The 25,242-nt window shown below is 38.3% G+C and overlaps 1 protein-coding gene across 1 annotated transcript in view; it reads right to left on the bottom strand.

Annotated features, from left to right (window-relative positions):
* Positions 1 to 867: 867 nt before the first annotated feature.
* The window catches only part of ERP44 (endoplasmic reticulum protein 44), a 117,983-nt gene continuing 93,608 nt past the window's right edge, over positions 868 to 25,242 (bottom strand). The window contains exons 10-12 of the mRNA XM_003312200.4: positions 24,813 to 24,954; positions 3,393 to 3,495; positions 868 to 1,445 (exon numbers count right to left, since the gene is read on the bottom strand). Of these exons, the coding sequence (XP_003312248.1) occupies positions 1,344 to 1,445; positions 3,393 to 3,495; positions 24,813 to 24,954 (347 nt within the window). The 3' untranslated portion in view covers positions 868 to 1,343. The remainder of the gene's footprint in view (positions 1,446 to 3,392; positions 3,496 to 24,812; positions 24,955 to 25,242) is intronic.

Here is a 25,242-nt window from a genome sequence, read left to right as displayed (position 1 = left end):
CGAGGAATTATAAGCTGGTTTTTAAAAATAACAATAATTAAATATCCATTATAAATATTAATTTTATTTTAAAAGAATTGGAAGATGTTACATATATTACATACTACATATAATGGCACATGTCAGCCTTTTAAGCTTAAAAATAATCTTTTCCCAAACTGGGATTGATTTATACCCAAGTATAAAATGACCCTTGGCCTATAGCACCAACCCAGGCCCAGAGGAAAAGTCAGTTTTGAACCTGTCTGTCCTCTGGCATTGGGCTTCCTGATATGACACCGAGGGTCCTCTCCCTCTGGTTTTATTCCCTGGCAGTATTGAGGCCTGGCACAGGGACCCATCTTACTGTATGCTGCAGGCCTGGGAAATCAGGGAATCTAGAGCGGGTAGGGTCCTCTAACCATTTTATAATGAAAAAAAGTTAAATATGTTCCTTATTCTGTGTTTTTGATTTATACAACTATAACAAGACTCTACAAGACAGAAGGAGCTTAAAATTACGGAAATACAATTTCTCTGCTGGTTCTTCTCTTTGGAAACTGAAGTCTCATAATAGGAGGAGCCTTAAAAGTCATCTAGTTCTGATTGGTAACCTGTTCCACTGTCACCTCCCTGTCCCAGATTTAGGTATAATTCATTCAAAGTTTTAAATGCCATCCATATGCCACATTTTTAGACAAACACAGAAGCTTAATAATACTTTTCATTTTCTTTTTCTTGGTTCATAAGGACAATTCCTGCCAAATGTTCTGTCTTATGACTCTCCTCCACTTCAAAGTATGTTTAAGTTACACATTAAGAATCCAAAAAAATACCACTATGGAATTTTCATAAGCAATATCCAACCAATCAGTAAAACACAGTACACAGTGTGAAAATTTTAATTTATTCCCCTCCCAAGTATCCAGAATGTATATCTCTTTAGCTTTGAGAAATGAGATACTGAAAATACCAACAGAATTGATCATATGAAAGAAAGAAAAGCACATACGACACAGGAAACATCCCTAAGTCCTCCCTACCCTAGTAGTGCAAGTTAATGGTAAGTTTCTGGCAATATCACCTTTCACTTGATTTATAAAACTTTTACAGGACAGATTTAAAGTGGAGATAGGCCTCTGATTTTTATTTTTAAATCCTAGCAGGTTTTTTTTTTTTTTAAGAGGCTACTATATTAAATGACAATGCATTTTGAGTCGGGGAGAAAAAAATTAAAAACCCAAAATTTCTTTCTGTTTATTCAAAATAAAAATACACATAGAATTATGAAAATATAGGTTTACTATTTCCACCACGTAGGTTGATGCTGCTGTTGAAAGGCTTACAAACTGTTTTTCAAGTTTTTAAAGCTCATCTCGATCCCTCAATAGAGTATACCTATATTCACTGGGTGCTAGTTTCTGGAAGGAGCTCTCAGGTGGACTGCTTGCTACATCTTGGGCTTGCTACAAAAGAAAGAATAAAACATTTTTATACCAATATAGTTTATGGTGCTATAATATTTTAATAAGTGTATTCAATGAATAGTAGTTCCCCTATAATTATTTGCTTATTAATCAATAAAAGCAACTGTGTGCCAAAGCAAGATATTTAAATGTGAAATCTTGCTTTCCTCATTTCAAATGCTCTTATTGAGATTCTCCAGGGCAGGGTTGCCACAGGGCCATTAACTGTGGGCTTGTTTTACATTTGCTGAGGTGTGGTGGAAGGGACCAAAATACCTGACACCTGGGTGCTTTCCTAGACTAGTCGACAGAGACAGCACAACCCTAGGTTGGCCCAAACCCTTCCCTTCTGCACGTGACTGCTAAGAGAATTAACGGCATCCACTCTGTAGATATTATCTTAGTTATCAATTACCAGGATACCAGAAATTATTACAACTTAGTTGAAATAAAGAGGAAAGCAAACACTTCAATGCTGAAAGAAATTAATTTCTGTAGTATTTTACTTGTGTACCAAGAGCAGACAAAAATACACAGTGAAACGAGCTATTTCCAAGAATTTTAAAGAAAAGGCAGTGCAGTCTATCCTCTATTTCCAAATTGTGACCTCAAGAGCAGGCCTGATTGTTCTCCTCATTTTAATATCCCCTGTAGTTGACACAGGCACACAGTGCATATATTACATACTATATGTAATGGCACATTAATTCTAACAGGAAGCAATGTGTCTACAAACTTATCATTTGACTTAATCATGTTCCTCTTTCCCAATACATTTTTAATTTTTTCAGTGAGATATATGTTTGGATTAAGCTGAAATTAATTATATTACTATAAAACAAACATTTATTTGGTGCCCTCTGTTAGTACACAAAGATGAACAAATATAAGTTCACTGTCTAATGAGGAAATTGAAACAAATCAGGATAATACAATAACGGTAAATGACATCTTTTCCTAATCTGATAAAATACTATGCAGGCCTTCTTTTCTGAGGAAAATAATCACCTTTGGGTTATAGCCAACAAGTTTGCCTCCTATAGTTGTTAATTATCAAAAATCTGACCTAATTTTTAAAGGAAAAAGCATGTTGTTGGATTCCTATAGGGAATTCTTGCCTCTGAACCTAATCTCACTCTTAAATAAGGTAAAGAAAAACTCAGTTTTTATTTTCCTCTTATAAATAGAGGTTTTATAGGCAAAATAATGGATTTAAGTTCTGAGCATATGAAATAGAGGGTTTTGGTACATATCTTCCCTCTCGGTATCATGGTAATAGGCATGATAGAAATCATAATCTATCAAAATGCAAACTTAGGGCTGTTTAGTAGAGTAGGAACATAGAAATTACTTGTAACAGAAGTTACAAGGTGGAAACAGTAAAATTCTCAGGTAAAAAAAAACATAAAAGAACATAAAATTTTGATAAAACAGTTGTCAAGTATTCTAAATCACAAATGGGAAAGCTGCATTAAACTGTAAGGTTTTGAGCATTATGAATAGTGTATTTGTGAAGGCTCTTAGAATGATTTAGCAAGAATAACAAATCATTACTTTCTTTATAGTGTGGTCAATCTTCCAGCCACAGAGGAAGGCTTGGATAGTTACTGGAATCCACTGATTTCTTCACTGATTTATCTGCTTTAGATTCCTATTTCCTATTCCCATTTGAAGCCAACTATATTTAACTGTTATAGCCATATTCCACAGAGGTCACATCAGAACACTTTTATACGATCAAGAAACTACGTTATAATATTCTTTCAACTTTTCTGAAGACCTAAAGCTTTAAAAATTAATTTAAAAGGGTAATTTCTACTCAGAATTTCTCTACACAAATATTCAGAAGCTGAAGCTCAAGCTGATGCAAGAACTTCAGACCCTCTTTGAGGCTAACTGAAAAAGGGAAAAAAAGAGTTCCCATTGAAAAATAAACAGGAGTCCTACCTCTCCTGGGGCTGTATCAGTTGGGTCAGGTCCATGATGGAATTCTCTGTGCAGTTTTCCAGAATGTAAGTCAAATACGAATTGCTTGAGTTTCCCAGGAATTCTAAAACCAGAGTCAAATAAAATGTAAACTGTTAAAATGGACTTATCTCTATTTTACCAACTTCACAGTATTAAAAAAACTTTTGCTAACCTATAGTCCCACCATCCTACCACAACTATTGCAGGCCAGGTATGTGTGAAACATTTTTACACAGTTGTAAGCATAGTATCCAGATACTCAGTTTTGTATTCTAATTCCTGTACTTGTTTCATGGAAAATTTTCCATGCTTATCATTAAGGCACATTATAGTCTATCAAGATGCTGTACCCCAAATTAACCATTTTTTATTAATGGGCACTTTATATATTTTCCTAAATTACATATATGTAACTAAAAAAAAACTTTGTTCTGCAACATCACACTAAAAATAACAGGGCTCAAGGGAAAAATAGTTAGGGGCTAACCACTGAAAACTATGCAGCTTTGTGCTGCATACTACCAAAGCACTACTACGAACCTATAACAAAAATATTAGCACCATCCAATGTCCACCACCATTTAAACCTAGTGTCAACCAGGTGATCCTCTGCAGCCTTAACGTAAAGCTTGTGAGCCTACTTTTGAGGTTTGGGTCCTTAAGGGCCTTCACTAGACAGTAAAACCAATTTCATCAAATTAACCTGAACCAGGGCATAGCATTTTCATGTTTTTTTTCCTAAACATAGAGGCAAATGTCTTCATAACGTCTTCAAACCACACATGCAACTTCACTGGATAGCTTAATATTGTGAAAAGCAAAGCACTTCTCAAGATCATTAAACTAGCTTTTATTTACACTAACAAGGGGACTTCCCCAGGATTTTCAGTTGTTTTGTTTTGGAGGTCTTCATATACCCCTGCGGCATTCTCTTTACGAAAAAGCTTATTCTGACGGCTTCAGGATATTCTGAGGATAATGATATATAAACTGACACAACTTCACTTTCTATGGACACTATTCTCTTAATTACCAATCATGTATGAGCAAATCTGCAGCACAGAAACAATGCACTGTAGCAGACACCACCATACTGAGCTAAGCAAATTTATGTACCAGGCTTTCTTCTTTGTAATATTTCCTTGAGTTATATACAATAAAGTAGGATTACTGGGTTAACAAATAAGAGCTTTTGACCAAGTGTGAGCAAATTATACCTATAAAACATCAGTTGGTTTTTACTATCTGTCTACCTGTTTGTTCTTTAAAGTCTTGCCAAGCATGTCTTTTTTTAATTAAAATTGGTTTTGCTAATTTGATAAGTAAAAGATACCTGCATTTTAATTTACATTTCTTCACAAATTAAGCATTTTTTTCATTGCTTGTCTGAATTTATATCTCTGCTCATACGAATTGTCTGCCTTCTGAGATCTTGGTGCTTTAAAAAATTAATTATATATTTTAAATAGAAACACTTTTTCATTCTGTTACAAGAATTAAAATGCAGGTCCATATACACTTTAATTCCTTGGGTAGAATTGATTGACTTTTAAAATCATTATTTTTTTGGTAGCAAACAATAGCTGGCTTGTAGTTAATATTACCAGTTTCTTTTTCTTCTTATCCTCTCTTGAGGTCCCGGAAGTGCTGTTTCTTCCCTTCAATAACTCCCACTGAGATGTACCAACCAATAACTTCATTGTATACCCATTTTGGCTCCCCACTAGCTCCAATGCAACAGAGACCAGCAGGTGCCAAATGCACAGTTTACAAATACAAATGACTGTCAGGTAGCTGTATTGACAGAATGCCTCTGAAAGGTTCTCTGGTGCTGAAGTAATTGCACATGCACCAGAGATAAACATTGAGAGGAGATCAATTTAAATTTAATCTGACATCATCTACTGTCACCCACAGCAAGTGCTAAAATATATCCATTCAATCCATAGCATTGCAAATGGGGTCTATAATGTTTAAGATAAAGCCTCTGCTAGTTTGTTTTATGAGGTCCAAAGATTATCACAACTAATACAGTGTGAACTGCTTCTGCTAGTCAAGAAATAATTTATGATTAAATCTTAAATGTGAGAAATTCATGAAAACACTCAAAACACATTTTTCCAAGCTGATTTTTTTCCACTGTCAACAGATGAAAGAATGTGTGCAAAAGGAAAAGACGAGAGACAGGATGAATCTGAACTGATGCAGTAGAAAAATAGATTATAAAAGAGCTCTTATCTAGCTTGTGGCCAGAAACTATCCATCATTATTAAGAAGTAACATTCAGTGAATCAACACTAAATTGTCAAGAAAACAGACTACGTGGTAATCTCCTAAACAGGAAAATAAATGGGCCCTTGCCATAATAAATAAAATTATGTATATCACGCTTTAGGGCAAAATTGTTCTAATTAGAACACCTAAGTGTTTCCCATCCTCCAGTTACTTTTTTGTTTATTTACAATTCTTTATTTTTAGGTGACACAAAATTTTGACATAGTGAAATGCACAAATGTTAAGTGTATGAACAAACTTTGACAAATGAATACAAGGTAATACGTATTTTTATTTCTTAAAATTTACATACAGCAGAATTCACTTTTTTAGGCTTAAGTTTTATGAGTTTTAACATGTGCATAGCATTTTGCTACCAGCTCCTTAAATCAGGTACAGAACAATTCCAACACCCTTTTTAAGTCAGACTCTTCCATTTCCCATAATCCCTGGCAACTGTTGACCTTCTATGATGTCATTTCTAGAAAATCATACAACATGTAATTATAAGAATGGCTTTTTTTTTTTCACTTGGCATATTGCATTTGGGATTCAGCCATTTTTGTATGTATAAAAAGATCTGTTCCTGTACCCATTGCTGAATAGTATTTCCCATTGAGTAGATACACAATTAGTTTATCCATTCAAGGACATTCAAGTTCTTTCCAGATTTTGGTGATTATGAACAATACTGCTACAAACATTTGTGCACAAGTTTTTGTGAACTTTGTCTAGAACAAATGCCAGGTTATATGGTAGGTATATGTCTTACTTTTGAAGAAATTGCCAAACTGTTTTCTAGAGTGGCTGTATCATGTTGTAATCCACCAGCAATGTATGAAATTTCCAGTTGTTCCACATCCTCATGAATACCTTGTATTATCAGTATTTTAATTTAGGCATTCTAAAAAATATATACTAATGATGTTGAGCACCTTTCACATGTGTTTATCTGCCATCCCTATATCTTCTTTACATTCTATCAGTATCTTTCATGGAACAAAAGTTTTTAATTTGATGAAGACCAATTTATAAATGATTTCCTTTTATGGATAGTGCTTTTGATACTCTAAGAACTCTCTGTGAAACCCCAGGTCATAAAGAGTTTCTCCTATGTTCGTTTCTAAGAGTTTTCTAGTTTTATCTTACATATAGGTACATGATAAATTCTAAGTTAATTTTTCATAGAAGGAAATTCTTTTTTGGTATGAGGACATTCAGTTAGTCTAGCACCATCTGTTGAAAAGACTATTCTTTCTCCACTGAATTGCCTTAGCACCTTTAAAAAAATCTATTACTGGGATTACCCTTCCAAGATGGCCAAATAGGAACAGCTCCAATCTGCAGCTCCCAGTGTGATCAACGCAGAAGACGGGTGATTTCTGCATTTCAAACTGAGGTACCTGGTTCATCTCACTGGGACTGGTTGGACAGTGGATGCAGCCCATGGAGGGCGAGCTGAAGCAGGGTGGGGCATTGCCTCACCCAGGAAGCGCAAGGGATTGGGGGATTTACCTTTCCTAGCCAAGGGAAGCCATGACAGACTGTACCGGAAAAAACAGGACATTCCCACCCAAATACTGCGCTTTTCCAATGATCTTAGCAAACGGCACACCAGGAGATTATATCCCACACCTGGCTCAGCGGCTCCCACGCCCACAGAGCCTTGCTCACTGCTAGCTAGCGCAGCAGTCCGAGATGGAACTGCGAGGTGGCAGCCTGGCTGGAGGAGGGGTGCCTGCCATTGCTGAGGCTTGACTAGGTAAACAAAGCGGCCAGGAATCTCGAACTGGGTGGAGCCCACCGCAGCTCAACAAGGCCTGCTGGCCTCTGTAGACTCCACCTCTGGGGGCAGGGCATAGCTGAACAAAAGGCAGCAGAAACTTCTGCAGACTTAAACGTCCCTGTCTGACAGCTCTGAAGAGAGCAGTGGTTCTCCCAGCATGTTTGAGCTCTGCGAACAGGCAGACTGCCTCCTCAAGTGGGTCCCTGACCCCTGTGTAGCCTAACTGGGAGACATCTCCCAGTAGGAGCCGACTAACACCTCATACAGCTGGGTGCCCCTCTGAGATGAAGCTTCCAGAGAAAGGATTAGGCAGCAATAATTGCCCTTCTGCAATATTTGCTGTTGTGATACCCAGGCAAACAGGGTCTGGAGTGGACCTCCAGCAAACTCCAACAGACTTGCAGGTGAAGGACCTGACTGTTAGTAGGAAAACTAACAAACAGAAAGGAATAGCACCAACATCAACAAAAAGGACATTCACACAAAAACCCCATCTGTAGGTCACCATCATCAAAGGCCAAAGGTAGATAAAACCACAAAGATGGGGAGAAACCAGAGCAGAAAAGCTGAAAATTCTGAAAACCAAAGCACCTCTTCTCCTCCAAAGGATCACAGCTCCTCGCCAGCAATGGAACAAAGCAGGAAAGTTGACAGAAGTAGGCTTCAGAAGGTCGGTAATAAAAAACTTCTCCAAGTTAAAGGAGGATGTTCGAACCCATCACAAGGAAGCCAAAAACCTTGAAAAAAGATGAATGGCTAACTAGAATAAACAGTGTAGAGAAGACTTTAAATGACCTGATGGAGCTGAAAACCATGGCACGAGAACTATGTGACACATGCACAAGCTACAGTAGCCGATTCAATCCAGTGGAAGAAAGGGTATCAGTGATTGAAGATCAAATGAATGAAATAAAGTGAGAAGGTTAGAGAAAAAAAGAGTAAAAAGAGACAAAGCCTCCAAGAAATATGGGACTACGTGAAAAGACCAAATCTACATATGACTGGTGTACCTGAAAGTGATGGGGAGAATGGAACCAGGCTGGAAAACACTCTTCAGGATATTATCCAGGAGAACTTCCCAAACCTAGCAAGGCAGGCCAACATTCAAATTCAGGAAATACAGAGAACACCACAAAGATACTCCTCGACAAGAGCAACCCCAAGACACATAATTGTCAGATTCACCAAAGTTGAAGGAAAAAATGTTAAGGGCAGCCAGAGAGAAAGGTCGGGTTACCCACAAAGGGAAGCCCATCAGACTAACAGCGGATATCTCGGCAGAAACTCTGCAAGCCAGAAGAGAGTAGGGGCCAATATTCAACATTCTCAAAGAAAAGAATTTTCAACACCGAATTTCATATCCAGCCAAACTAAGCTTCATAAGTGAAGGAGAAATAAAATCCTTTACAGACAAGCAAATGCTGAGAGATTTTGTCACCACCAGGCCTGCCTTACAAGAGCTCCTGAAGGAAGTACTAAACATGGAAAGGAACAACCAGTACCAGCCACTGCAAAAACATGCCAAAGTGTAAAGACCATTGATGCTAGGAAGAAACTGCATCAACTAATGAGCAAAATAACCAGCTAACCTCATAATGACAGGATCAAATTCACACCTAACAATATTAACCTTAAACGTAAATGGGCTAAATGCCCCAATTAAAAGACACAGACTGGCAAATTGGATAAAGAGTCAAGACTCATCAGTGTGCTGTATTCAGGAGACCCATCTCACGTGCAGAGACACACATAGGCTCAAAATAAAGGGATGGAGGAAGATCTACCAAGAAAATGGAAAGCAAAAAAAAAGCAGGGGTTGCAATCCTAATCTCTTATAAAACAGACTTTAAACCAACAAAGATCAAAAGAGACAAAGAAGGCCATTACATAATGGTAAAGGGATCAAATCAACAAGAAGAGCTAACTATCCTAAATACATATGCACCCAATACGGGAGCACCCAGATTCATAAAGCAAGTCCTTAGAGACCTACAAAGAGACTTAGACTCCCACACAATAATAATGGGAGGCTTTAACACCCCACTGTCAATATTAGACAGATCAATGAGATACAAGGTTAACATGGATATCCAGCACTTGAACTCAGCTCCACACCAAGCTGACCTAATAGACATCTACAGAACTCTCCACCCCAAATCAACAGAATATACATTCTTCTCAGCACCACATCACACTTATTCCAAAACTGACCACATAGTTGGAAGTAAAGCACTCCTCAGCAAATATAAAAGAACAGAAATCACAGCAAACTGTCTCTCAGACCACAGTGCAATTAAATTAGAACTCAGGATTAAGAAATTCACTCAAAACCACACAACTAAATGGAAACTTAACAACCTGCTCCTGAATGACTACTGGGTAAATCACAAAATGAAGGCAGAAATAAAGATGTTCTTTGAAACCAATGAGAACAAAGACAGTGTACCAGGGTCTCTGGGAAACATTTAAAGCAGTCCGTAGAGGGAAATTTATAGCACTAAATGCCCATAAGAGAAAGCAGGAAAGATCTAAAATTGATACCCTACCATCACAATTAAAATAACTAGAGAAGCAAGAGCAAACTAATTCAAAAGCTAGCAGAAGGCAAGAAATAACTAAGATCAGAGCAGAAATGAAGGAGATAGAGACACAAAAACCCCTTCAAAAAATCAATGAATCCAGGAGCTGGTTTTTTGAAAAGATCAACAAAATTGATAGACCGCTAGCAAGACTAATAAAGAAGAAAAGAGAGAAGAATCAAATAGATGCAATAAAAAATGATAAAGGGGATATCACCACCGATCCCACAGAAATACAAATTACCATCAGAGAATACTATAAACACCTCTACGCTAATAAACTAGAAAACCTAGAAGAAATGGATAAATTCCTGGATGCATACACCCTCCCAAGGCTAAACCAGGAAGACGTTGAATCCCTGAATAGACCAATAACAGGCTCTGAAATTGAGGCAATAATTAACAGGCTACCAACCAAAAAAAGTCCAGGACCAGACGGATTCACAGCCGAATTCTACCAGAGGTACAAAGAGGAGCTGGTACCATTCCTTCTGAAACTATTCCAATCAATAGAAAAAGAGGGAATCCTCCCTAACTCATTTTATGAGGCCAGCATCATCCGGATACCAAAGCCTGGCAGAGACACAACAAAAAAAGAGAATTTAGACCAGTAACCCTGATGAACATGGATGCAAAAATCCTCAATAAAACACTGGTAAACCAAATCCAGCAGCACATTAAAAAGCTTATCCACCAAGATCAAGTGGGCTTCATCCCTGGGATGCAAGGCTGGTTCAACATACGCAAATCAATAAACGTAATCCATCACATAAACAGAACCAAAGACAAAAACCACATGATTATCTCAATAGATGCAGAAAAGGCCTTTGACAAAATTCAACAGCCCTTCATGCTACAAACTCTCAATAAACTAGGTATTGATGGAACGTATCTCTAAATAATGAGAGCTATTTATGACAAACCCACAGCCAATATCATATTGAATGGGCAAAAACTGGAAGCATTCCCTTTGAAAACTGGCACAAGACAGGGATGCCCTCTCTCACCACTCCTATTCAACATAGTGTTGGAAGTTCTGGCCACGGCAATCAGGCAGGAGAAAGAAATAAAGGGTATTCAATTAGGAAAAGAGGAAGTCAAACTGTCCCTGTTTACAGATGACATGATTATATATTTAGAAAACCCCATCGTCTCAGTCCAAAATCTCCTTAAGCTGATAAGCAACTTCAGCAAAGTCTTGGGATACAAAATCAATGTGCAAAAATCACAAGCATTCTTATACACCAGTAACAGACAGACAGCCAAATCATGAGTGAACTCCCATTCACAACTGCTACAAAGAGAATAAAATACCTAGGAATCCAACTTACAAGGGATGTGAAGGACCTCTTCAAGGAGAACTACAAACCACTGCTCAATGAATTAAAAGAGGACGCAAACAAATGGAAGAACATTCCATGCTCATGGATAGGAAGAATCAATATCATAAAAATGGCCATACTGCCCAAGGTAATTTATAGATTCAATGCCATCCCCATCAAGTTACCAGTGACTTTCTTCACAGAATTGGAAAAATTACTTTAAAATTCATATGGAACCAAAAAAGAGCCCCATTGCCAATTCAATCCTAAGCAAAAGGAAGAAAGCTGGAGGCATCATGCTACCTGACTTCAAACTATACTACAAGGCTACAGGAACCAAAACAGCATGGTCCTGGTACCATGGTACAGAGAGATAGACCAATGGAACAGAACAGAGGCCTCAGAAATAACACCATACATCTACAACCATCTGATCTTTGACAAACCTGACAAACACAAGAAATGGGGAAAGGATTCGCTATTTAATAAATGGTGCTGGGAAAACTGGCTAGCCATATATAGAAAGCTGAAACTGGATCCCTTCCTTACACCATATACAAAAATTAATTCAAGATGGATTAAAGACTTAAATGTTAGATCTAAAACCATAAAAACCCTAGAAGAAAACCTAGGCAATACCATTCAGGACATAGGCATGGGCAAGGACTTTATGGCTCAAACACCAAAAGCAATGGCAACAAAAGCCAAAATTGACAAATGGGATCTAATTAACTAAAGAGCTTCTGCACAGCAAAAGAAACTACCATCAGAGTGAACAGGCAACCTTAAGAATGGGAGAAAATTTTTCCAATCTACCCATCTGACAAAGGGGTAATAACCAGAATCTACAAAGAACTTAAACAAATTTACAACAAAAAACCCCATCAAAAAGTGGGGAAAGGATATGAACAGACAGGTCTCAAAAGAAGGTATTTATGCAGCCAACAGGCACATGAAAAAATGCTCATCATCACTGGCCATCAGAGAAATGCAAATCAAAACCACAATGAGATGCCATCTCACACCAGTTAGAATGGCAATCATTAAGTCAGGAAACAACAGGTGCTGGAGAGGATGTGGAGAAATAGGAACGCTTTTACACTGTTGGTGGGAGTGTAAACTAGTTCAACCATTGTGGAAGACAGTGTGGCAATTCCTCCAGGATCTAGAACTAGAAATACCATTTGACCCAGCCATCCCATTACTGGGTATATACCCAAAGCATTATAAATCATGCTATTATAAAGACACATGCACACATATGTTAATTGCGGCACTATTCACAATAGCAAAGACTTGGAACCAAACAAAATGTCCATCAGTGATACACTGGATTAAGAAAGTGTGGCTCACATACACCATGGAATACTATGCAGCCACAAAAAAGGATGAGTTCATGTCCTTTGTAGGGATATGGATGAAGCTGGAAACCATCATTCTGAGCAAACTATCCCAAGAACAGAAAACCAAACACTGCATGTTCTCACTCACAGGTGGGAAATGAACAATGACAACACTTGGACATGGGGCAGGGAACATCACACACCGGGGCCTGGTGTGGGGTGAGGGGAGAGGGGAGGGATAGCATTAGGAGAAATACCTAACGTAAATGACGAGTTAATGGGTGCAGCAAACCAACATGGCATACATATACATAAGTAACAAACCTGCACGTTGTGCACATGTACCCTAGAACTTAAAAAAGTACAATAAAAAAAAAATCTATTACCATACTTGTATGTCTATTTCTAGACTCTCTCTCTTCCATGGCTCTATGTACCTACTCTTTCACCTATACTACACTGTATTAATTACCTTAGATTTATATTGTGTCTTAAAACTAGGTAATGTGAGTCCTCCAACTTTGTTTCTTTTTCAAAACAGTTTTAGCTATTCTGGTTTAACCTTTCCATATAAATTTTAGAATCTGGTTGTCTATATCTACAATGAATCTAGCTGAGATTTTGACTGGGATCACATTAAATTTATAGGTCAATTTGACTGTATCGAGTGTTGTAATCCATCAACACAGTATGCTTCCTCGTTTATTTTGGTTGTCTTGGATTTCCTTCAGCAGCATTTTGTAACTTTCAACATACAGATTCTGCACATGTTTTGTTTGATTTATACCTAGGTAGTTTTTTTTCCCCCCTCCTTTTGGAGCTACTATAAATGGAACTTAAAAAAAAAATCCTGGTTTCCAATTGTTCATTGTCTTTGTATAGAAATAAAAGTGATGTTTTAAAAAGTTAACCTGTATACTGCTCAAATCACTTAGTAGTTCTAGGAGCTTTTTAATAATTTGTTGGTAATTTCTATACAGATAATCATGTTATATACAAAGAAAGTTAGTTTTATTTATTCCTTTCAGGTCTGAATGCCTTTCATTTATTTTCTTGTTCTATTGTACTTGCCAGGATTTCCAGTAAAATACTAAAAGAAGTGGTGAGATTGAACATCTTTGCCTAGTTCTCTATCGTACAGGAAAAGCATTTGGTCCTTTATCATTAGATATGACATTAGCTGTAGGTCCTTTATAGATGCCCTTTGAAAGACTGAAGTTTCCTTTTTTAAAAATCTCCCCAATCCCCATAACCCCCAGCCTCTGGTAACAACCATTCTACTCTCCACCTCTATGAGTTCAACTTTTAATATTCTGCATATGAGTGAGATCATGCAGTATTTGTCTTTCTGTGCTTGGCTTCTTATTCCACTTAACATACTGTTCACTCCTGGTTCATTCATGTTGTTACAAATGACAGGATCTCATTTTTTTAAAGGCTAAATAGTATCCCATTGTGTATATATAGCACATTTTCTTTATCCATTCATCTGTAGACAGACACTTAGATTGATTCCGTATCTTGCCTATTGTGAATAATGCTGCAATGAACATAGGAGTGCAGATATTTCTTCAACAGATTGATTTCCTATCTTTTGGATAGATACCCAGTAGTGGGATTGCTGGATCATAGGGTAGTTCTATTTTTTTTTTTTTTTTTTTGAGTAAACTCCATACTGTTTTCCATAATGACTAATCTACATTTCCACCAACAGTGTGCAAGGGTTCCCTTTTTTCACACATCCTCACCACCACTTTTGTCTCTTTTATAATAGTCATCTTCTATGGTTTGCATATGGTTGGTCTCCACCAAACCTCATTTTGAAATTTTATCCCCAACATGGAGGTGCTGGTAGGTGGTGCCTAATCAGAGGTATTTGGGTCACGGAGGCAGATCCCTCATGAATGGCTTGGTGCCACCCTCATGGTAGTTGAGTTCTAGCTCTAGTGAGATAGGATTAGTTTTGCTGGGATTGAATTAGATCCTGTGAGAGTGAGTTGTTACAAAGCCAGGACGCCCCTCAGCTTTGGTCCCTCTTTGCATGTGCCCACTTCCACTTTTAGTTTCTCTGCCACGTTTTAAGGCAGCATAAAAGCCCTCACCAGAAGCTACACAGATGCAGGTGTCATGCTTCTTGTACAGCCTGTAGAACCATAAGCTAAATAAACCTCTTTTCTTTATAAATTACCCAGCCTCAGGTATTCCTTTATAGCAAGACAAAACAAAGACACCATTATTCTTTTTTTTTTCCCCATTGGTTATTGGGGTACAGGTGGTATTTGGTTACATTAGTAAGTTCTTTAGTGGTGACTTGTGAGATTTTGGTGCACCCATCACCAGAGCAGTATACACTACACCCTATTTGTAGTCTTTTATCCCTCACCCACCTCCCACCCTTCCTCACAAGTCCCCAAAGTCCATTGTTTTATTCTTAAGCCTTTGTGTCCTCATAGCTTAGCTCCCACATATCAGTAAGAACATACAATGTTTGGTTTTCCATTCCTGAGTTGCTTCACTTAGAATAATAGTCTCCAGTCTCATCCAGATCACTGTAAATTGCTGTTCATTCCTTTTTATGGCTGAGCAGTATTCCATCATGTATATATATATATATACACACACACACACACACACATATATGTATATGTACACATACACACGTATGTATATGTGTGTGTGTGTGTGTGTATATATATATATATATATATATACATATATGCACATATACACACACCACAGTTTCTTTATCGACTTGTTGACTGATGGGCATTTGGGTTGGTTCCATGATCTTGCAATTGTGAATTGTGCTGCTATAAACATGCGTGCGAAGTATCTTTTTCATATAATGACTTCCTTTCCTCTGGGTAGATACCCAGTAGCGGGATTGCTGTATCAAATGGTAGTTCTACTTTCAGTTCTTAAAGGAATCTCCACACTGTTTTCCACAGCGGCTGTACTAGTTTACATTCCCACCAGCAGTGTTGCCTGATCACCACATCCACGCCAACATCTACTTTTTAAAAATTTTTTATTATGGCCATTCTTGCAGAAATAAGGTGATATTGCATTGTAGTTTTTATTTGCATTTCCCTGATCATTAGTGATGTTTAGCATTTTTTTAACAAAATTTTTATTTAATAAATGGTTACAATCGCAGTGCCAAAAATACATTAACATTTAACAATTTCACTGAAAGGAAGAAACTGTAGAATGCAGTTTCAGAAAGCTATTTTAAGTTATGTCTAAAACGCAAAGGCAGGCTCTATATGCTTTACCAAATTTATCCCTTCCCGAACAAAATTTCTGTTATTTGGGCAAATCCTTAAACCATGGTTTAAACCGTAATGGTTACAAACCACAAATGCATCCATCCAAAGACTGTGAAACCATTTTCATCCGGTCAGTGGCAAAACTGTTGAAAGGGCAATAGTTGAAGCTATTGGGTTTTATACAGTGTGAACTGTTGATATATATTCCTACCAGGACTAAAACACAGCACACTTTGCAGGCATGGCTGACTCACAAAGGTTGTAACAAACAAGAACTGCTCTTTACTCGACACCACAGCTCAGAGGCCACCGAGAAGCACAAGCGACTGACAGCTCCTCTGCTTACAAAAGAATGAAACCCAAAGTGGGTGTCGTTCTCACAGCACTGAAAGTGCTTCAGGACTTGCACTGATCCAATACTAACTTTCTTCCCTATTTTACACACATTTTTCTACTGTCCAATGGAAGTCATTTTCTGTTTTGGCTAAACAACAAATACTAGTGTATAACAGGAATGGTTAAAATTCGTGAGAATTCTGCTTAATTTAAGACATGATCACTAGTTTCTTTAGAATGGTTTCTGTGTGTTTCTATGTCACCCTCGGGGTCATTTACACATTTCTGGGATACCCTCGCTCGTCCACGGAGGCCTGGTGCACGCAGTGACTCATTCTGCCTCTTCCCTGTTCTCAGGATCTGTCCCTGAACCTTCTGCCTTGCAGTTCCTCCCGCTTCCACCACACGCGAGCTCCCGGATCATACAGCTGCAAGGCCGGCCGGTCCTCGTTTGCCAGTCGCTCCTTTCTGGGTGCCGGACCGTCAACACACCTCTGCGCTCTTCCTGGTCTCTCCACGGCCTCCCTCGGAGCCCCGCTGTCCCGGCTCCCCCATCTCTGCTAATCTTCACGCCTTCTGGAAAGCCAGTGAGGCTCGTGGTGAGCTCTGTGCCTCCTGCGGTCATCCACATGCTGTCTTTGTGCTTCAGATTCTTTTTCTTGAGATCTCTCCACATCCCTGTGCTCTTTGTCACTGCTGCTGTGTGACCTTAATCCTTACTTCTCTGCAATTTTCTTCGGTTTATCTCATTTTTTTTGCATCTCTTTTCTTTTTTCCTCTTCCCGCAAACGTTTCTTTTCTCTCTCCTCCTCCGTTCTTCTCGCTTCTCTTCTCGAATTCTCTGCTTTTCTAATTTTCTATTTTTAATATATTCCAAAATAGGTGTAGTTCTTCTAGCAATGAGCTCTCTTGTCTTCGCCTCCATCTCCCCCAGCAGTCTCAGGGTTGGCACTGGTCTTCTCTTCCTCCACACAGTAGGTTTCTAAAAAGTTTTTATATTCTGGATCTCAGGTCGGCGGCAAAGAACTGGAAGTAGTCGTGCGTGGGCAGCAGGTGCAGCTGCTCCTTGGTGAGGCCCGGGGCAGGAGGCGGATGACCGCCTGCGGGGAGCGCACGGCCGTTCCCACAGCGGCGGGGCGTGGACACAGCGCACCTGAGGCACAGTGTACCGCACTGGGAGGCCAGGGCTCCGCCCCCCCACCCCGTCCCCCGCCCCTCCCCCTCCGCTCAGGGCCGTCCTCTCGATGTTGATCATTTTTTCATATGTTTGTTGGCCATTTGTGTATCTTTTGAGAATTGTCTATTCATGTCCTTAGCCCACTTTTTGATGAGATTATTTGTTTTTTTCTTACTGATTTAAGTTCATTGTTGATTCTGGATGTTAGTCCTTTGTCAGACGTATAGATTGTGAAGATTTTCTCCCACTCCATGGGTTGTCAAAGACACCATTCTAATATCTTTGATGATTAGTGATGTTGAGCACTTTTTCATACACCTATTGGCCGCTTGTGTGTCTTATTTTGAGAAATGTTTATTCAGATGCCTTACCCATTTTCAATCAGGTTGTTTTCTTACTATTGATTTGTTTGGATTCTTTATATATTTTAAGTATTAACCCCTCATCAGATGTATGGTTTGCAAATCCTTTTTTCCATTCTGTAGGTTGTTTTTTTCACTTTGTAGATTTCCTTCACTGTGCAGAAACTTTTTAGTTTGACGTAATCCAATTTTTCTATTTTTGCTTTTATTGCCTGTGCTTTTGGGGTCATATCCAAAAATTTGTGGCCCACACTAATGTCATGAAGCTTTCCCTGTTTTCTTCAGTACTCTTAAAATTTCAGATCTTATGTTAATGTCTTTAATCTATTTTGAGATGATATTTGTATACGGGGCGAGATGAGGGTCTAATTTCATTCTTCTGCATGTAGATATCCAGTTTCCCCCCGCTTTTTCCAGCACCATTTATTGAAGAGACTCTCTTTTCTCTCTCTTTTTGGTGCTGGGAAAAGTGCACCTTTTTTGCACCTTTGTCAAAAATCAATCGACCATAACCAGGGTCTCTAGTTTGTTAGGATTTTGTTGAGGACTTTTGCATCTATGTTCATCAAGGATATTACCCTGTAATTTTCTTTTCTTGTAGTGTCCTAGTCTGACTTTAAATGTGTTTAAGAGTGTTCTCCCAGGCCGGTGCAGTGGCTCATGTCTCTAATCCCAGTGCTTTGGAAGGCCGTAAGTGGGAGGATCACTTCAGGCCAGGCCAGGAGCTTGAAACCAGCCTGGAAAACAGCAAGAATCCATCTCTATAAAAAGTAAAAAAAAAATTAGGTGGGCATGGTGGCACATGCCTGTAGTCCCACCTACTCGGGAGGCTTGAGGTGGGATTACTTGAGCCCAGGAATTTGAGGCTGCAGTGAGTTATGATTGCTCCACTGCACGCCAGCCTGAGTGATAAAGCAAGATCCTGTATCAAAAAAAAAAAAAAAAAACTTTCTCCCTTCTTCAATTTTTTGGTAGTTCTAGAAAGAATGGTCATCAGGTCCTGGGCTTTTCTTTGATGGTAGACTTTTCATTACTGATTCAATCTCTTATTTGTTATTGGTTGCTATTGGTCTGTTTAGATTTTCTGTTTCATGATTCCACCTTGGTAGATTGTATGTGCCTAGTATTTTCTTCTACGTTATTAATTTGTTGACATAATTATTCATAGTAGCCTCTTATTCTTTTGTATTTCTGTGGTATCAGTTGTAATGTCTCCTCTTTCATTTCTTATTTTTTGAGACTTCTCTCTTTAATTCTAGCTAAAAGTTTTAAAATTTTATCTTTTTAAAAAACCAGCTATAGTTTTGTTGCTCTTTTCTATTGTTTTTCTAATCTCAATTTCATTTATTTCTTCTGATCTTTATTATTTTCTTCCTTCTACTAAATTTGGGCTTAGTTTGTTCTTTTTCTAGTTCCTTGAGATGTAATGTTAGGTTGAGATCTTTCTTGTTTTCTGATGTAGTTGTTTCTTGCTATAAAACTTCCTTCCTAAAACTATTTTTGCTGCTTCCCATAAGTTTTGTTTGGTATGTTGTATTTCCATTTCCATTTTTTAAAAGATAATTTAAAATTTCCCTTTTAAATTCTTCTTTGCTCCATTGGTTGTTCAGTAACATGTTTGATTTCTAGGTATTTGTGAATTTTCCAATTTACTCCCAGTTATTGATTTCTAGCTTCATACCATTGTGGTCAGAAAAGATATTTGATACAATTTTAATCTTCTTAAATTTGGTAAGACTTGTTTGTGGCCTAACATATGATCTATCCTGAAGAATGTTCCATGGGCACTTGAGAAGAATGTGTATCTTGCTTCAGTTGAATAGAATGTTCTATATAAGTCTGTTAGGTCCCTTTGAGCTAAAACTATTTAAGTCCAAAATTTCCCTATTTTTCTGTCTGGATGATGTGGCCCTTGCTGAAAAAGTAGCGTATTGAAGTCCCCTACTATTACTGTATTATAGTCTCCTTTCAGATCTATTAATATTTTCTTTATATATTTTGGTGTTCCAATGTTGCATGCAGATATATTTGTAATTATTATATCCTCTTGCTGAATTGATCTCTTTATATTTACATAATGACCTTGCTTTACAGTTTTTGACTTAAATGTTATATAATTATAGCTACCCTGCCCTCTTTTGGTTTCCATATGTCCCGAATATCTGTTTACCTCCCTTCACTTTTAGTCTACCTGTGTCCCTTATAGGTGAAGCGAATCTCTTGTAGGCAGTTTATAGTTGGGTATTGGCTTTTTATCCATTCAGCCAGTCTCTGTCTTTTGACTGGAGAATTTAAGACATTTACATTCAAAATAATTATTGATGGGTAAAGACTACTGCCATTTTGTTAATTGTTCACTGGTTGTTTTGTAGATCCTTTGTTGCTTTCTTCCTCTCTTCTTGTCTTCCTTTGTGATTAGGTGATTTTCTCTAGTGGTAGGCTTTATTCCTTAATTTTTATCTTTCGTGTATTTACTAAAGTTTTTTGCTTTGTGGTTACCATGAGATTTACATAAAATATAATTATAATAGGGTTTTTAAAATTTTTATTTTATTTTGTACATTTCTTCACTATGTCCTATGCTCATAACAGGCTATTTTAAGCTGATAAAAACTTTATTCACATAAAAAAAAAAAAACTACACTTTTACTCTACCCTCCTCACATTTTAAATTTCTGGTGTCATAATTTACATCTTTTTATATTGTGTATCCCTAAAATTATTGTAGCTATTATTATTTTAATAGTTCTGTCTTTTATCCTTCATACCAAAGCTATAAGTGATTTATATACCACCATTACAGAATTATTCTGAATTTGACTGTATACTTACTTTCACCAGTGAGTTTTATACTTTCATGTTTTCATGTTAGTACTTACTGTCCTTTTCTTTCAGCCTGAAGAACTCCCTTTTAGCATTCTTTTTAAGACAGGTCTGATGGTAATGAACTCCCTCAGCTTTTGTTCATCTGGGAAAGTCTTTAGCTCTCATTTCTGAAGGACAGCTTTGCCAGGTATTAATATACTATTGCTGGTTGGCAGTTTTCTTCCTTAAAGACTTTGAACATATCATCCCACTCTCTCCTGGTCTATAAGGATTCTGATGAGAAAACTGCTGCTAGCTGTACTGGAACTCCCCTTTATATGTTATTTGCTCTTCTCTTGCTGCTTTCAGAATCTTCTCTTGCTGCTTTCACAATCTTCCCTGTGTCCCTGATTTTCAACAGTTTACGTGTTGGTGTAGTCTTTGGACTAAATCTGATTGGAGTTCTTTGACTTTCCTGTACCTAGATACTTATAACTTTCCTCAGATTTGCAAAGCTTTTTTTATTTTAAATAAGCTTTCTACCTCTTTATTTCTCCTTTCTCCTTCATTTACTCCTATAACGTGAATATTTACTCTTTTGGTGCTGTCCCATTAATTCCATAAACTTTCTTCATTCTTTTTTTCTTCTGTATGTTTTAAAATAACCTGTATATTCAGGTTTAAATTCTTTCTTCTAATTGTTCAATTCTGTTGGTGATGCTATTACATTTTCTTTTCATTCATTGTGTTTTTCAGCTCTAGAATTTGTTTAATTTTTAAGAAATATATAATTTCAATCTCTCTGGTAAACTTCTCATTTTGGTAACTTGCTTTCCTGATTTCATTGAATTGTTTCTCAGTATTTTCTTGAAGTTCATGGATGTTACTTTTTAAAACAATTATTTTGAATTCTTTGTCAGGCAGTTCATACATCTCCATTTCTTTGGGTCAGCTTCTGGGAGATTATTGTGCTCTTTTGGTGATGTTATGTTTATGTCTCCTTGGTTTTTCATTTCTTGTTGCCTTACATTGATGTCTGGGCATTTGAAGATGTAGAGACTTACTCTAGTCTTTGACTGGCTTTGTCTGGGAAAGCCCTTCACTAGTCAGTCAATTCAGGGATTCTAGTCCAGCTGCCTGGTATGGTCCATAGGTTGGCTTGCTCTTAAGAGTCTTCACACTGGCTGGCCTGGTGCCTGGGTCAGCAGGTGGGTGAGCTTGGTGCCTGGGTCCATGGAGTTAAGCCTGAAACTTGGGTCCACAGGAGTGGACCTGTTGTCTGGTTCTGTGGAATGGGCCTGCATCTAAGAGGGTGGGTCTGAAGCCTGGGTCCACTAGAGCTGACCTGGCACTGGGGTAGGCCTTGAGCCTGAGTCTGCAGGGGCCAGCCAGGCACTGGGATGAGCCTGGTGCCTGGGTCCACTGGGATAGGCTGAGTCTGTGGGAGTGGGCCTGGGTCAAGAGTCCACAGGGGCTGGCCTGGAGCCTGGGTCTGCAGAGGTAGTCCTGGAGCTTCCGTCCATGGAGACTGGCCTAGAACCAGGGCCTACTAGGGTGAACTTGGACTCTCTGTCTACTGGAGCAAACCTAGATCTTGGGTCCTTGGAACCTGCAGCTGACCTAGTGCTGGGGCAGGTGTGGAATCACGATCTATGGCAGCTTGTCTGGAGTGTAGGATCATGGTTGCTGGCCTGGTATCTGAAGCCACTGAGGCTGGCTGAAAGCCTAGGGCTTAGGAGTCTGGCTAGAGCCTGGGTCCACTTGTGTTGGCCTGGTGGCTGAGTGTGCAGGTGCTGGCCTGGGGGTCAGGTCTGCAAAGTCTAGCCTGGGTCCTGGGGCTTTAGGGGCCAGTCTGAAACCTGGATCCACAAGTGTAGTCCTAGAACTTGGGTCCATGGAGGCTGGTCCATCACTGGAGTCTACTAGGATAAGCCTGAACCCTGGGTCTGTGAGTGCTAGCCTCATGATCAGGGCTATGGGCAGCTGGTCTGGAGCCTGAAGCCACTGGGTTTGGCCTGGTGCTGGAATAGGTCCAGAGACTGAGTCTGCTGGGCAGGCCTCGGGCCTGCAGCTTTGGAATCCAGCCTGGGGCTTGGAGATCTCGCCTGGCACCAGGGTGGGACTAAATGCTCAGTCCATGGGTACCAGCCTGGAGTCTGGGGCCACAGAAGCCTTTCTGGCACTGGGTTTTACCAGGACAAGCCAAGTGTTAGGGTCTGAGGAAAAGTTCAGTGCTAACTTCCTTCTCCTTTCCCCACATGAAGGGTATCTCTCTCCATACTGTGCTGCCTGGGGTTGGGGGAGGGGTGGTGCAAGTAGCATAAAACTGTCCTTTTTAGCCTCTTCAATGCATCATTTCTTTACTACTCTCAGGTACTATTATCTCTGACCTGGTTTCCTTAGCTCTTGTGAAGGTATTTTTCTGCATGGATGTATGTTCAACTTGATGTTTCTGTGTGGAGACGAACATGGAAAGTCCTTTTCTGTCATCTTGCTGATGTCCATTGAGATTAACTTTCATAATCAACTCTTGACTAGATTACTGAACAGTCTCCTAGATTTTATTTTGACCCCCTCTAATCTATTTTCCAAATTGCAGCCAGAGTAATCTTTAAAAAACAATCTGATTATGTCACTCCCTGATTAAAACCTTTCATTGGCTCTTCATGGTTTTCAGGATAAAGTCAAAATTCCTTAACACAGCATGTAAGGACTTTCATGTGTTAGTTCTCTTGACCTCATCCCTCAGCATTCACCTTTCCATTTATATTCACCAACAGCCCTTGAACTTGTTCTTGCCAATGTCACCTTTCTCTAAGCCCCATCTCCTTCTCACGTCGGGATAAACTTCTACAAAACTTTATACCTACCTTGGGCATCAATATCGCCAGAAATCCTGGATCAGGTACTACTCTGTTGATCTCTGTCAGAGCACTTATCCCTTAATAAAACACAATTGCCTGTTAACCTGGTTGTCCCTTTCCTCTACTTGGTTATGAATTATTTGAGGGCAGGGACCCAGTCTCAGTAAAAACCCTTGGTTCTTAGCACAATGTCTGTCATACAGAAGAGATAGCAAAATATTTAATGAATTGATAGCTTGAATGGTATCTTTCTGAGCATAGATAAAGTAAGAACAACTAAGATTTCTCACTACTTTATGGTTTATAACATAATCATTATTTCTCATTAGTTTTTATAACAATCCCATTAGGTAGGTGGTATCATTAACCATTTTTTATATACGAAGAAACAAGAACAGAGGAGGTAAGTGACTTTCCCAAGGCTGGACTCAAATCTAGGCTTCCTAGGTAATTTTAGGATTGGGAATCTTCTACCAAACAACCACATCTCCACTGAAATATTTAGAACTCAGTGGGGTAATTCATTCTGCCATAGGACTACAAATCATCCTCTGTGTAATTTAATCTTTTGAGATAAAAATGGCATTTAAATGAATTTTCAAAATAAAATGTCTAATTTGAATACCTGTATTGCTTAAACTTTTCATATAAGAAACATCTACATTTTTAACCACTGTATTTAACACCTCACAAAGCTGATAAAAATTCAGTATCTGTAGTAGCTACAAGGCTTGTACATATATTAATACTATAAATATCTGAGAATTGAGTCAGAAAGCTTACCTATTCTTGGAACAGTTCATAGCTATATGCCATTAGAAACGCCTAGTAATAGCAAGATTCATAAATACTACTAATGTTCTTGCTATGTGCAGTCACGAATGAACAGCAATATTACCAATTTCCTTTACCCTGGCCTAAGGTTATAAGCTATTTTTCTCAATGTGCTTGGTAAAGACCAAACTCAATGAAGAGCTAATTTCTCACAAGACAAAAATTTTCTTTGAGAGATTGATTCCCAAGCATTAATCACTAATCATCCAAGCATTCATTATCAATTCTAATCACTTAATGTTGGTATTTCTACAAGGCCATATCATAATGTTCATAATTATACCACACTCTATAGTGAAAAAAAGCAGCAGTCACCCAAACCTCTCCCATCCAGTTAACAAAGTCTTACTGTTCCAACATAGGATTATTTAAAATATTCAAACAACTATTTTCAGTTCATTTTTGAAAAACATATCAGTAATTTTTAAAAAACAAAATGAATACTCACAATACATCTTTGAAGTCTCCAAACACATACATATGCCTAAAGCTGTCAATAGCGATTACAGGACAATCTGCTGGAGTTTTCTGTATGTGCAGAAGAGGATGTCTAAATTTGTCACAATCGGCATGTAAAAAGTTTATTGTACCTTTAAGAAAAAAGAATTTTGAGAGGTAAATTCAAATTTTCTTGAAAATATTTTTGTAAGATTGCAAGCTCACAAAAAGTGACATACTAAAAAAAAAGCACCCAACATTCTTAAGAGTAATATAGATCAGAAAAACTAAAACCTAAATATCTAACACTTAAAATAGGTAGGCTTTTAGTTCTTAGGGCACAGAGTATAACTTCTTTAGAAATCATATTGACTTAGCGCAAATTTGAAGGCTATAATGAATTTTTTACTTTCCTTAAATGGGCAATCATTTACTTTGCA

Source organism: Pan troglodytes, chromosome 11, assembly GCF_028858775.2.
Source record: "Pan troglodytes isolate AG18354 chromosome 11, NHGRI_mPanTro3-v2.0_pri, whole genome shotgun sequence".
Classification (NCBI taxonomy): domain Eukaryota; kingdom Metazoa; phylum Chordata; class Mammalia; order Primates; family Hominidae; genus Pan; species Pan troglodytes.
Note: the sequence above shows the minus strand (reverse complement) of the source record. Positions and strands in the feature narration are given on the sequence as shown.